Consider the following 14,279-nt stretch of genomic DNA (forward strand, 5'->3'; position numbering starts at 1 on the left):
AATATAACAGAAAGTCTAATCTATTTAAATAGAAGATTTCTAGTTAAGGAGGAATATACGAAAGAGGGCAGTTTAGGTAAGCAAAATATGAACTGTTTGGAAAGGCTGTATGGAAAACAGAGGATTGGAAATTTAGTTCTGTGGGAAAATGTTGAAGACACTAGAGCTGAAAATGCTAGAAAAAAGTAGGGCAGGAGAATTACTTAATTATCAAGCTTGGGAGGGGCTATGTAAATAATGGTCAACAGAGCTTCCCATATATCCTGAGGACTATAAAATTGTTTCAAATTGTAGTGAAGAACACTTAATTATAGTAACACTTTATCAATCAAATAGTATTCATGATTAAATGTGATTCCTTGATATTTTAATTTAACTGCAATATTTAAAAAAAATCTTCAAGCAATCAATATGTTCTAATTACTTACTAAGAGGTATAGGGAGACAGGGAAAGAAAAGAAAAACAAAGCTGTTGTCAAACTTTCACCCTTTCCCTTTTCCTCTCCTTCACAGAAAAGCAAAGAGAACCATTCAAAGGCCTTGATTCATTTCCAGTTGATTTGCAACACAGTACTTGCTTAAAATTAACCAGTTGCTTCCTGGAAGATATAGTACAATAGCAAATGTACTCTCATGTCACATTTTTTTAGCCCTCTTTTTGGATTAATTAAATAAATCATGCAGAAAATATAACAGAGTTGGTTTTTTTTTGTCATTTTAGTTGCGTTAGATTTTTGTGACTCCATGTGGAGTTTTCTTGGCAAGGATACTGAAATAGTTTGCCATTTCTTTCTCTAGCTCATTTTACAGATGAGGAAACTGAGGCAAACAGGGTTTAGTGATTTGCCCAGGGTCACACAGCTAGCAAGTGTCTGAGGCCAGATTTGAACTCACAAAGATGAGTCTTCCTGACTCCAGGCCCAGGGCTCTATCTACTGTACCACCGAGCTGCTCCTAAACACTATAATAAATGCTAGTTATTTGGAGTCAGAGGACCTGGATTAAAAATTCCAGGTTCCTATTTGCTACCAAATATAACCTTGGGCAACTCATTTAACCACTCTGGGCCTTGCTTTTCTTCCTTTGTAAAATGAAGAGGAGCTGAAGGGGAAGGCATTAACTAGGCGTCCTTTAAATCTATTCCCTACCATGAAGGTGCATGAAAACCATTTACACAATATTTATTTGTTGCTAAAGTTGCATGCAAGAAAAGTCTTCCTTCAGTTACCATTTCCTTTCCTATCATTTTTCTTTATTACCACCTCAAAATGTAGATCAATGCAATGGTAATTTATCTTTAAATGTATGCTGCAAGGGCATGGCAGGGTCCCGCAAATTTAAATCTTAGTACTATTGCCACTTACTACCTATGTGACCTTGAACAAGTTATTTAACCTATCTGGGTTCCAGTTTCTTCATTTCTAAAATAAAGCATTTGTTTAGAAGACCTTTGAGGCCCCTCCCCGTTCAAAGTCTAAGATCAGATGATCTGTCCATATTTTGATCCCATCTTCTTTGATGTGGTTTCTCTTTCATACATCTTTAATCAATTTCTCTCCATTGGCTCCTTTCTCTCTCTTATCCCCAATCCTAAGTATTTTTAAGCCTTTTATTGACTCTTCTACCTCATCTAACTACTATTCTCTCTTCCCCTTCACAAACAAATTTCTTCATAAAGTTGCCTGTATTACGGTACATCCTTCAACTTCCCCACGATCTATACTCAACCTGACTTTAGCCCCTACTATTCTACTAAATTTGCCTTCTCAAAAGTCATTAGTGAGCAGCTACTCACCAAATACAACACACCTATCACCACTCCCCTTCCCCTCATTCTCTTTGGCCTCTCTACAACACCTAATATTGTTGACAAAATTGGCAGGGGCTAGTGGTGCAGTAGTGGATAGAGTGCCGTCTCTGGAGTCAAAAAAAATCTGAGTTCAGATCTCTACTCAGACATTTATTAACTGTGTATAACCCTGGGAAAGTCACAACCTCTGTCTGCCTCAATTTCCTAAACTGTACAGTGGGGATGATAATAACACCTACCTTGCAAGGTTGATGTGAGGATAATAAGAGATATTTGAAAAAAGTGCTAAGGATAGTGCCATAATAGGTGCTATATAAATACTTATTCCTTTCCCTTGACAACTATTTCCTCATGCATACTCTTTTTCTCCCATGGCTTTAGAGACTCTGTATTCTCCTGGTTCTTCTTCCTTCTTAAATTACCTTTTCTCTGTCTTCTATGTTGGCCCCTGTTCTTTTCACTACACTGTACACTACCTGTTTGCCAAGTTTACCAGCCCTGTGCTCTCTTTTCTCTTCAAATTCTCTTCTATGACATCTAAGTCCTTTGGCCCAGATCCAATCAGCAAATTGGGAGTTCCCTCGATCACCCCTGTTATATATGCATACAAACATACACATATATACACATACATACATACACACATATACACACATACACACATAAATGTGTGACCCTTTCTAGATCTACAGATCACAGTTGCAACTACTTTCAGCACAACTCAACCTGGATGTCTGACAGGTATGTCAAATTCAACATCTTCAAATGCCAAACTTATGAGTATTTTCCAAAAATCTGCTCTTTCTTCTGACTTCTCTATTTCTTTCAGTTGCACCAGCATCCACTTAATTCAATTAAAACATCATTTATTAAATGCCTACACTACATACTAGGCCCGGCACCAGGAGCAAGATGTTACAAATGCAAAGATTAAGTAGTCCCTGGTCTCAAAAAGTTTATATTCTTCCCTGAGGGTTGATGTGAGGCAGGGTACAATATTACATAAAAAAGTAAATACAAGATATTTTGAGAAGGGAGAGAGTTCTAACAACTATGAATAGCCCATGAACATTAAAAAAAGTAATAACTGTATTTCAATAAATTGGTTTCCTTTGTAGTCCTATGTATTTTATTTTATTCACTTAAAAAACATTATTCTGAGAAGGGGTCTGTCAGTTTCACCAGATGGTTAAAGGAGTCCATGACACACACAAAAAGGTTAAGAACCCCTGGCCTAGGGGGGTAAGGACAATAACTATTACAGTGCTCTTGAAGAGGGTCACCATGGACAAAAAGACTGGTCCAAGCCTAGTCATTTTACGAGCAGACTGTACTGGAAATGATTTGGAAAGAGTATCAAGCTGAGGTGAAATGTAAAGTACTTATTAAGTAGTTTTTTAGATTGCTCTGTTTATTCTGATGGTTCAATAGTCAGACTCCCATAAAAATCTAACTAACTATGCAGCTACCAAACCAATTTTAAATCATTTTGTTAAGGCATGCTCTGACTCATTTATGTTCAACATTGTGTGTAAATAAATTACCTGCCACATACCTGCCTTGTATTTCACACTGACTACCTTTTCTTCCTTTCCCTTTTGTGAGGAAGTCCTAGGCATGAGCTGTAACCTAAGCTATGTTTGTCTCCAGGGTACCAGTGAGAGACATGGGGTGTCTAACAAACCAAAGAGTGTGGGAAATGGAAGTGTAAACTCATCTCTTTTTTTTTCCAGGCTGATCAGCAAGCAATTGACTTAAATAATTCCTTAGTTACTATCAACCCTAGGAGATAGGATGCCCAACTATCCATAACAGATTTAGAGTCATAAGATCTGGGACCTTGAAGAGATCTTCAACACCATCTTAACTATCCTCAGTTTTCTAGATAAGAGGATTAGAGAGATCAAGGGACTTGCTTGGTGTTACAAAGCTAAGAATGGAGCCAGAACCAGAATCTAGGTCTTTTGACTCTCAATCTAGTGCTTTTTATGCCATCTCAAAGGTTTTCGCCCTTTGAAGCTTTGAAATTAATCACTTCCCAATGGGATATTTCTTTCAGTCAATCTGAAAATCCTCCCTTCTCCTTTTCTTTATATTCCTTTTACCATCCCCTTGCTACCATGCCTTGGAAGACACAGAGGGAATGTGACTCATTAGAAAACATATTTTAATATTCTGTAATCCAGCTGCCCTACCAGTGGTATTAAACTCAAAATAATAAAAATGGCTCCCAGGGAACGACATGTTGGCTTAGAAAGCCACAAACTAGCATTACCTATGTTGTACTATATTTTTTATTTATTTTGTTCAACATTTACCAATTACATTTTAATCTGGTTCCTACAGCTCTGGGGAATTTTGCTGCTACATATGAGTTGACTCCTCTCTTCCAATAGTCAACATTCCTTCAGCACTACATATTCCTGTGATGGTCACTAATGGATCTGGACCAAAAATTAACTGGCAGAGCGAAAATGAAATAAGAAGAAACAAAAGAGACAAATCAAGTTGTTAAGCCATAAGAAAAAACATAATCAAAGTTTAACACAAATAATGGCAGAGGATATATGACATTACATGGAAATAAAAGTATGTCTATGTTCTGTGCAAATATTATTCTACCCTCTTACAAAACACATTCGCACAGCTATTTTTTTCTTTTACCATAGCTAAATATAAACTTCCAAAAATATTTGTTGAGAATATACTAGAGAAAAAATAGGAAATTACTCATTCCCATTAAGAATTCCCATTAAGGATTCCTATTAAGAAAACTCAGGTCCATTATTTCCAGTGACGTAATATTCCTTTCACCCATCTATAATGCTTGCAACCCTCCAGCTCTTGACCCCACTTTTCATATTGTTAGCCATTCACAAAAAAAAAAATTCACAGAAAATGAGAGTATGGTGCAAAGTAATCAGCATTTTTGGAACTCTGCTCTCTCTTAATTTTAATATCATTGACTCCCACCAACTTTTTGATTGGAATTCAATGCTTTGCTATAACCACCCAGGATAAAATTCAAGTATTCACTTGCTCTTCTGGCACGTGGGAAAACTTTCCCCCAAACTTCCTCATAGACGTGCCTCTTTCTAAGAATCCTGAGCCTAGATAAATTACGGGGTTTCAAGAGCCAATATCATTGCTGTTGGGGGAAAAAAAAAGATTAAACTAAACTAAATTAAATTAAATTCTCATTTCAGCATTATTCTGAAACCACCTGTAAATGTAAGAATCATATCTCAAGCAGGGGTTCTTAACTTGGGGTTCATGGAAGGATTCGTTGGTGAACTGGGAGGGGGTATTTGAGCAAGAAAAAAATAAGTCTCTATGTTAAATAATCTCTAACTGAAATTTAGCATTTCCTTCAATTAATTAAAAACTTTATTCTGAGAAGGGGTCCATTGACTTCACCAGAATGCCAAAAGGTCCGCGACACACAAAAAAGGGTAAGACCCATTTAAAAATCCCACCTGGGACAGCAAGAGAGATAAGTGATCAGATTTCTCCTGTATACGTGAAAAGTACCCATTTCCCACAAATGCCCTCCGAGAATTTTCGCTTCTCCCAAGATTTATCTCCTGTCCCACTCCAAATTCTTCTTTCTCCCCAGGCTAAGGCATTCAAAGGATGCAGACCCCGCCTGCAGGGCAGCGAGCATCTGGGAGGGAGCCTCTGTTCCCAGGAACTGGACAACTTCCTCTAGTCCCCGCCCGGCAGTCTCGAGTCTTACCTTCCAGGCCAGGTCCAAGTCAAAATCCCTGGCGCGCAGAAACCTCAGCAGAAAAGCGTCCGTGAGGGGCATGGGCCAGTTCTGGCCGCGGTCCGCTTCTGCTCGCCGACGCAGCTCGCTGATGCCGGGCTGCAGCAGCGGAGAGGTGTCCGGTAGGTCGTTAAGGAGCTTCCCGCTGAGCCCCTGCTCGGACCGCTCCAGAGCCATGATGCTGGCGCCCGCGACGGCTGCTCCTGCTCCAGGCTCAGAGCTGCAGGACGCAGAGCAGAGACTGCCCAGCCACAGGCAGCTGTGGCTGCAAATTTAGGGACGAAAAGGGCGGCCGGTGCCGCTGCCTTTGCGGCCAACCCATCACCTGCTCCTCCTTCAGCAGCCGCTGCCAATCGGGACAACCCACCCTCAGAGGCTCTGACGGGGCCCGCGCTGCCCTTACATAACTGGGTCTCTTGGATGGCGCTTGGACTCTCTTTACCCTCGCGGTGCCAGACGGGGAGTGCCCCAGCTCAAGGGTCTTTGCCCAGCCTCCCACTGGAAATCGTTGGCAGCTTGCTGAGTCGGTTTCCACACACTTGCATTCACAGGGAAATGACTTCAATGGGACCTTTCTCTTCAATGCCTTGTTTTTTGCTAAAGAAATTGCAAGGATTCCGAGTATAAGTGCATTGATGGGGGTGTTCCTTCACTAATCCGAAAGAAAATGGTTAAAAAAGTTTTAATAGCCTTACTGGTTTTGGCTCCCTTAGGGGAAAATAAGTAATTTTAAAATATCAATAGTAAATCTACGGGATTATAGGATTTAGAATTGGGAGAAACCCTGGAGATAATCTGTCCAAACTTTTCCTTATACAAATTAGGGAATTGAGACCCAGAGAGAAGAAAGAGACTTGCCCAAGGTCACACAGTCAAAAAGGGGGCAAAGCCAGGGCTAGAAACTACCGTCCTCAGATTACTCTAAAATGGAATTCTGACTCCCTTCATCTTTTCGCCTTTTGAAAATTAAAACAAAAATGTAGGCTGTTTCCTTGAGATTATTTTAAGGATCTGTTTTTTAAATGTCAATCAATTTAGTTTGGGTTTGTAAGCTTATTTACTGAAAAATATGTGCCAAAACAAAGTTTAAATTCCAGGGTCTCTTATGCAATGCCTGTTCATGTATTTTTTTCTCCAATTTGCTAGCTTTGTTTTTACCCTGGTGACCCCATTTGACGCTTCCTTAGCAAAGAAAGATACTGGAACATTTCCTTCTCCAGTTCATTTTACAGATGAAGAAGCTGAGGTAAACAGGGCTAAGTGACTTGCCCAGGGTCAAACAGCTAGTGCCTGAGGCCAAATTTGAACTCAGAAAGATGAGTCTTCTTGCCTCCAGGCCCAGAACTTTATCCAGGGTGCCACCAGATAAATATATAGTAGATAGGAAGTAACCTTAAAGGAGATGGAACTTGGTGGGGAATGGAGGTGGAAGCAGGGGGTGATAATTGACCTCAGAACTCATAATAAAGATGTTGGAATTAGGAAATGAGATCACAAAAAGAAGAAAAAGTAAATAGTCAAAAGATAGACCCATGATTTGCTTTTAGAGCTATTTTGTATCTTAAACTTCAACAGTAATTTAACTTTGGTTATTAGATTAACATGGAGCAGTGATCATCAGTTTACCATATCTAAGGTTTTTAAAATTCAGCTTAACCAGAAAAATACTCACATGCCATTTCTCTCTTTGACAGCTTAGTAAAAGAAGTTTCTTTTGCTGTAAATTTGAGTCTTCATCTATAGCTCATTGCCCAAATTCAAAAGCTAATTATTAAATAGACCAGTACAGTCTCCTTAAGAAAAAGCATTAAGGGGGCAGCTAGGTGGGCTGTTCTTGGAGTCAGGAGCACCTAAGTTCAAATCCACCTTCAGATACTTGACACTAGCTGTATGACCCTGGGCAAGTCACTTAATCCCAATTGCCTCACCCAAAGGAAAAAAAAAAGAAAAAGCATTAACATTTTATTTATGTATAAGGATGTCTATTGTCCATATTATGCAATTACATGGACAACCTAAAGAGCTCATCCATAGTGTATGTATCTTGGACAGCCAGCATAAAATGAACAAGGTGAGCTCAGGATTGAACATGAGGAAAGTAGATTGGAAATCACTTTTTAAAAAAAATGGTATGACAACAAAATGCTCCTTTAATGCTCTCAAACTTTCTCCAGAAACAAAAGCCCATCTTTACGGTATCAATGTTTTACCAGTGTTATTATGAGGCTGCAAGTCTTAGAATATACACTCTCTGAAGTTCCCTCCAACATATGGAGCACACTTCTTGTGGCGAATTAATGGGAGTACAGAGGCAAGAGTTGCCCAAGATGAGAAGTCATGGATGGCTTATAATCTGCACCATTAAAGAGAAATTCCACACTGATGAGATCCATTTGAACATAAATTTTGTCTTAAAGTATAGGTTGATGTGATGCAGACTATTACATAGAAAAATAATCTTAAAATCTCATAGTTAGAAGATCACCTATTCTATCTGTGGCTGCCGAGAAAGCTCTTTAGAACATGCCCACACTAGGGGTCACCCAGCCGAGACTTGAAAACTTCCAGTAATGGGAACATACTAATCAAGGCAACAATCCATTCATACTATTTTAGACTCCTCTAACAGTTAGGAACTTTTTCCTTATGCTTCTATAAAATGAAATTCTACTGCTTTACATATTCTGCTTCATTATTTCTAGCTCTGTTGTTCAGGACCACAAAAAACAAACAAACAAAACAAAAAACAAAACAAAAAAAAAAAACCTAATCCCTCTTCCAATGTCAACCTTCAAATATTTGAAGACAGTTATGGTGTCCTTAAGTCTTTTCTTTGCCATACTAAACATTCTCATTTGGTTCAACTAATAAAAAACTTTACATTTGGCTCTATTAAATTTAATTTGATTAAATTATATGTTCATCTCTGTCAAGAGCTTTTTGAATCATGATTGTTATTCAACATGTTAACTATTTCTCTTAGATTTGTGTTACCTGCAAATTTGATGAGGATAAATCTGAAATCTATGCTTTTATCCATACTCTGGGGTACTGCAGAGGAGACTTCCTTCCAAGGTGAAATTAAACCATCAGTAGCTGTTCTTTAGATCCATCTAATTTCAAATACACCCAATTATACTATTGTCAAGCTCACATTTCTCCTTTTTTTTCCCTTTCACAACCTCTGTCAACTATCTGCTTAATATCTAGGTGGGCTTTATTTATTGAATTACCTTGAGCTACGAGTTTAAGACATAAAGATAAGAATCTGTGCCATCTTTAAAACTGGAAACTGTCAGTGTGCTAACTCCTTCCACCAATGAAGATAATAAGCGATCTATAACTTGACAGATTAAGTCTAGGAAGTTGGCTAAAGTACATAGAGGTTAAGTGACTTGCCCTGGATAATGTAGCTAATAAGTGTCAAGGATATATTTGAACCTACATTTTCCAGACTCCAAGCTCAGCATTTTATCAATAGGCTATGATATTTCAACATGAATTTATTAACTCCATCAAAAAGAGAAATATGGTTGGTTAGTCTGGTACAACCTTTTCTTGAGGAAATCATTCTGATCAATTATTTCCTGTCAAGGTGTTAATGATAGTAGAAAAACTCAGAAAAAAAAAAAAAACCTTGGATTTTCAGGCTAGTCTCTCCTGTTACCAATTATTTCTGTTGTAAATAATTTCCTTCTACTACCTGATAGCTGAAGTCTGTAAGAAAACTTTCATGCTGCAGACTTCCATCTCCTGTTTATTCCTGCCAACTAGACCATCTCTACCTTTGACAGGAAGGCTGGGAGACAAATCAGTTCTACTAGTTCATTTCCTACTGCCTACTACACATTGTCTTCATCCTTAAAAAAACCTTAACTAGACCCTGTCTTCTCCTTAAGTATCATCCATATAATATAGTTTGTACTTTCTCAGCCAAACTCCTAGAAAAAGCTATCAACCACTCATTGCCTCCACTTCATTTCTCACTCCTCAACCCTTTGCAATCTGTCTTCTGACCTCATCACTCAGCTGAAACTGTTCTCTCCAAAGTTATCAATGATCTCTTAATTGCCAAATCTGATGGTCTGTTTTAGACCTCATTCTTCTCAATCTCTTTGTTACACTTTGTACTGCTGACCATCTTCTCCTAGGATCAGGGGTCCATGAACTTTTTTTTTAATATTGGTGACTATATTTCCATACACTTGTTTTCCTTTGTAATCCTATGTATTTTCTTTTGTTAATTTAAAAATATTCTGAGAAGAGTTCTGTAGACTTCTTCAGACTTCATAAAAAGGTTAAGAACTCTGTTCTATCTATGTATTCTACTCTCTGGATTGTCATATTACTGCTGTCTCTTAGTTCTCCAGTCACTCTCCTTGTCACCTTTTCTCAGTTTTTTTCACTGGCTTCTCATCCATATTATGCCTCCTAATTGTGAGTATATCCTAAGTCTCAGTCCTGGGCCCTCCTCTCTCTGATCTTACATTTGTTAATCTCATCAGCTACGATAAGTTTAATTGTCACCTAAATGCAGATGACTTACAGATCTACATATACAGCCAAATTCTCTCTTCTGTATTCATCAAATGCTTAGACATTTTACCCTAGAAAGTGATTTAGTTAGTTGAGTAGACAAGTAACATGGTCAGAATTGTGTATAAGGGAAGTCACTTTGACAGCCATGTGGAATGTTGTTTGGAATGGGGAGAGACTTGAATCAGGGAGACCAATTATGAGGCAATCTAGGAAAGATTATGAACTAAGATGTTGACTGGGTGAGTAGAAGGAAGGTTCAGACATGAGATGATGTGTAGGCAGAATCAACAGGACTTGGCAACTGTGGACATTGAGGAAGAGTGAAGATAGGGTAAAAAATAAACTCCTTGTTTAGCTTTTTAAGCCCTTCAAAACTTGACCCTAACTTATCTTTCCAAATTCATTATATTTATTCTTCTTAAATTCTACAGCCTGGCCAAAATGGACTTCTCACCCTTCCTCACATTCGATACTCCATCCCCTCTTTTCCTACTTTGCACTGGCCACACAGTCCCTTGCATGCCCCATTTCTCTGTCTCACTGAATCCCTAACTTCCTTTAACACACAGTCTTCGTATTACCTTCTGACACCTTGGCTAACTCCCTCAAATGCTAATGACTTCCCTTGCTGCCTTATTTTTAGCTACTTTATATCTATTTTCCATTTATTCCTATTTATTCTATTTATTCTCTGTTATTTCCTATTTATCTCTATTCCTATTTATTCTCTATTATTACAGAGAATAGGCTTCTAAGCCAGGAAGACTTTAAGTCCCACCTTTGACATACATTGGCTGTGAGCGGTCTTCACTAAATTCTCAGTGTTCTAGGAAGCTCTCCAAGAGAAGTTGCAGAGAATCTTGCATTGGCATAGGCAGTTTCCTTACCCAGGAGTTCCCTGTACCAATGAGATCATAGGTTCAACTTATATATACATACATACATACATACATATATACACATACATATTTGAGCATGTATATGTATGTCACACATATACATGCACACATACATACATACACACATGTGGGGGGGGGGGACTGTGTACATACTAACTCCCCTGATAGAATGGAAAGGCTTCCAAGATGACAAGGATTAAACTTGTACCAAAAGGTAGAACTAGAAGCAACGACAGAAAGGTAGATTTAGGCTTGATTAAAAAAACCCTCTAAATTAAAATTTAAAAAATATATAACTACTTAACAATGAGTTCAATCCTACATAGAATGGGCTAACTCAGCTGGCAGCAGCCTCTCCCTCACTAAAAGCTTTTAGGAGATATGGAGACGACACAGTTCAGGAAGTTGGGGGGGGGCAGAAACTGTTTAACCTTTTTTGCCATGGACCCTTTGGCAGTCCAGTGAAGATGGATCCTTTCTTCGTATAATTTTTTAAAAGGTATACAGCAATATACATAGGACTAAAAAAGGAAACCAATTACACTGAAATATAGTTATTGAGCCATTTTTTCTAAGAGTTCACAGACACAGGTTAATAATCTCTGGTGTAGAAGGAATATATGGTCCACCTCTGAGTCCTCTTACTAATCTGTGATTCTGTGCTTCTGCCCACTATTACTGCCATAATTCTTAGATATTTTCTCCTGTGAATGATTGGCCTTTCTATTCTTCTTCCTGGGTCATACTTGCTACTGTTCCACAAAACCAATAACAACAATGACCATTTACTAAGTACCTATTATAGGCCAGGCACTGTACTAAGTGCTAGGGCGACAAAGCCCAAAACAAAGCAGTACTTGCCCGCTGGAGCTTTCATTCTAGTGAAACAACATATGCCTATATGTAGAAAAAAAAATCTGTTGTTGTTCAAGTGTATCTAACTCTTCATGATATCATTTGGGGTTTTCATGGCAAAGATACTGGAGTGGTTTGCCATTTCCTTCTCCAGATCATTTTACAAATGAGGAAACCTTGGCAAACAGAGTTAAGTGACCTGCCCGGGATCACATAGCTACTGTCTGAGACCACATTTAAACTCACAAAGATGAGTTCTCCTGACTCCCAGCCTGGCACTCTATCCACTGCACCACCAAGCTGCCCTACACAGAAAAAATAAATACCTACTGTTATGTAGTATCTGGTTTACCACATGTATGTATGTATATGTGTATATGTATATATGTAGGCAGTTTTCTCCATTCCTCTCCATTTTCACTTTAAAGTTCTTTTGATAAGACATGCCTATTCCAGGGCCCAGTGCAGTATATTACAACTGCGTCCCAAGACCTTGTCATACTTGTATCTGAAACTCTTTCATTGATATTCAAATCTCATCTTCTGACACATTCTTCTTAAACAGCTTTTCATTCTTCACAATAAATAATTGATATTATTTTCTACAATATAATTTGAGCGTCTTCTTTTTATTGACTACAAAGCCTTATTTTACTAATACAAATAGGAGTAAAAAATATGATGCCTCCTCTAATACTTTTGTACTTACGAGGAATACAATGTATTTGATCAACTAGCATAGTGGCAGACTATACAAAAACATATTTGGAACTGAGATATTTTTGAACTACATATTTACATTATTATTGCCATGTTAATTTACGTAGCTTACATTTCTTTTGCTATGTTAATATTAAATTGTTGGTATTCCTAAGCACATCTAAGAGAAGATGGCCTAGAAGTATGGATTAATAGAGAAGTCATTCCTGGAACAAAGCTATCACATAATACAAAAAAAATGAGCAATCCATATGCAAATAGAATTGGAAACTGCACAGATGATACTATACTTTCCAACACTGTACAAAATGGGAATAAATATTTATATTTAGCAAATGTACTCCCTGCTAAGTGCAAATGAGAATAAAGTAAGCTGTGTCATGTCTTTAGCAACTTAGCATCCACACCCTAAAAAATGGCTCAGTCAAAGGCTACCTACTGAAAGGGACATGATTTGATAATTATTCACAGGATCATAGAGTTACATTTTAAAATAATTTTTATTTATTTCCTCTGTTTTTTACTGTCAAAGTTATTTGTGGATATACCCTCCCTCCCCCACCTACTTCCACTGAGCCCTTTCTTACAACAGAAAAATAGTTAGGCAAAACCAGCCAACATAGAAACCTTGTCTGACAAAGTATGAATCATTCCACACCTGTAGTCCTTCAATCTGTTTACCAAAAGGACTATGAGAACATTTCATCCATTCTCTAGGACCAATATTTGTCATCACAGATCACAGAATTAGAGTCAGAGATGACCTTAGGGGTCATCTAGTCTACTCTCCTATTTTAAAGACGAGGAAACTGAGGGCCAAAAAGTTAGTGACATACCCCAAATTACAGGTTATAAGTAGAAAAACTGGGAATTGGTCTCTATTTTAGGAATATTAATTTGACAGCTTCATAGAATGGATTCAAGATGGGAGAGATTGGAAACAGGAAAGCAATTAAGATGCTAGTGAAATAGGTTAAGTAAGAGATGAAAAGGATTTGAATCAGGATAGTGGCTCTGTGCATAGATATAATTGTGGATAGAGAATCAGCAAGACTTCATAGGTGGAAGATTGAAATGATCCAACAAAGAAGATTGGGAAGCAATGGTCAGATGGATAAGAGGAGAACCAAGACAAATTAGTGCCACAGAGGTCAAGAGAGGAAAAGTATCTGGGAAAGGTGTTTGGTCAATGGTGTCAAAGACTGCAGAGAGATCAAAGGGGCCATTGGATTTAGCAATTAAAAGATCATTGGAAATACAGGAAAGAGTAAGTCAAGTCATGCACCAGGCAGAAGTCAGATTGCAAAGAGTTAAAAAGTAAGTGAGAGGTAAAATAATGAAGAAAAAAGTGCAAAATATGCTTTCTGGGAGTTTGGTTGTGAAAGATATGAGATATTGGATGATAGCACGATAGACAGGATGAAGTCAAGGTTTTTTAGGTAAGGATAGGAAGAACTGGGCATTTTTGAAGGCTACTGGAAAGAATTAGGGCTATCTAATCATTACAAATTATAAGACGTCCTTGAAATTTTATGCAAGCCAAGAGAACATCAGGTTTTGTTCATGAACCAGTTTTCTGACACTGATAAATAAAAGCCTTGTGTAACAAGTTGATTATCTGAAGAGTAACTCTAGTTTTTCTGCCAGGAAAAATTATGGTAAATTAAATATACAGCTATGTGTCCATATA

The 14,279-nt window shown here is 37.9% G+C and overlaps 1 protein-coding gene across 1 annotated transcript in view; it reads right to left on the minus strand.

Annotated features, from left to right (window-relative positions):
- LOC114053739 (alpha-tocopherol transfer protein-like) overlaps positions 1-5,812 on the minus strand; it is a 36,222-nt gene extending 30,410 nt beyond the window's left edge. Inside the window, exon 1 of the mRNA XM_027876881.1 lies at positions 5,547-5,812. Coding sequence (XP_027732682.1) covers positions 5,547-5,753 — 207 coding nt within the window. The 5' untranslated portion in view covers positions 5,754-5,812. The remainder of the gene's footprint in view (positions 1-5,546) is intronic.
- Positions 5,813-14,279: the final 8,467 nt, after the last annotated feature.

The sequence above is a fragment of the Vombatus ursinus genome, unplaced genomic scaffold (genome assembly GCF_900497805.2).
Source record: "Vombatus ursinus unplaced genomic scaffold, bare-nosed wombat genome assembly UNPS02014812.1, whole genome shotgun sequence".
Classification (NCBI taxonomy): domain Eukaryota; kingdom Metazoa; phylum Chordata; class Mammalia; order Diprotodontia; family Vombatidae; genus Vombatus; species Vombatus ursinus.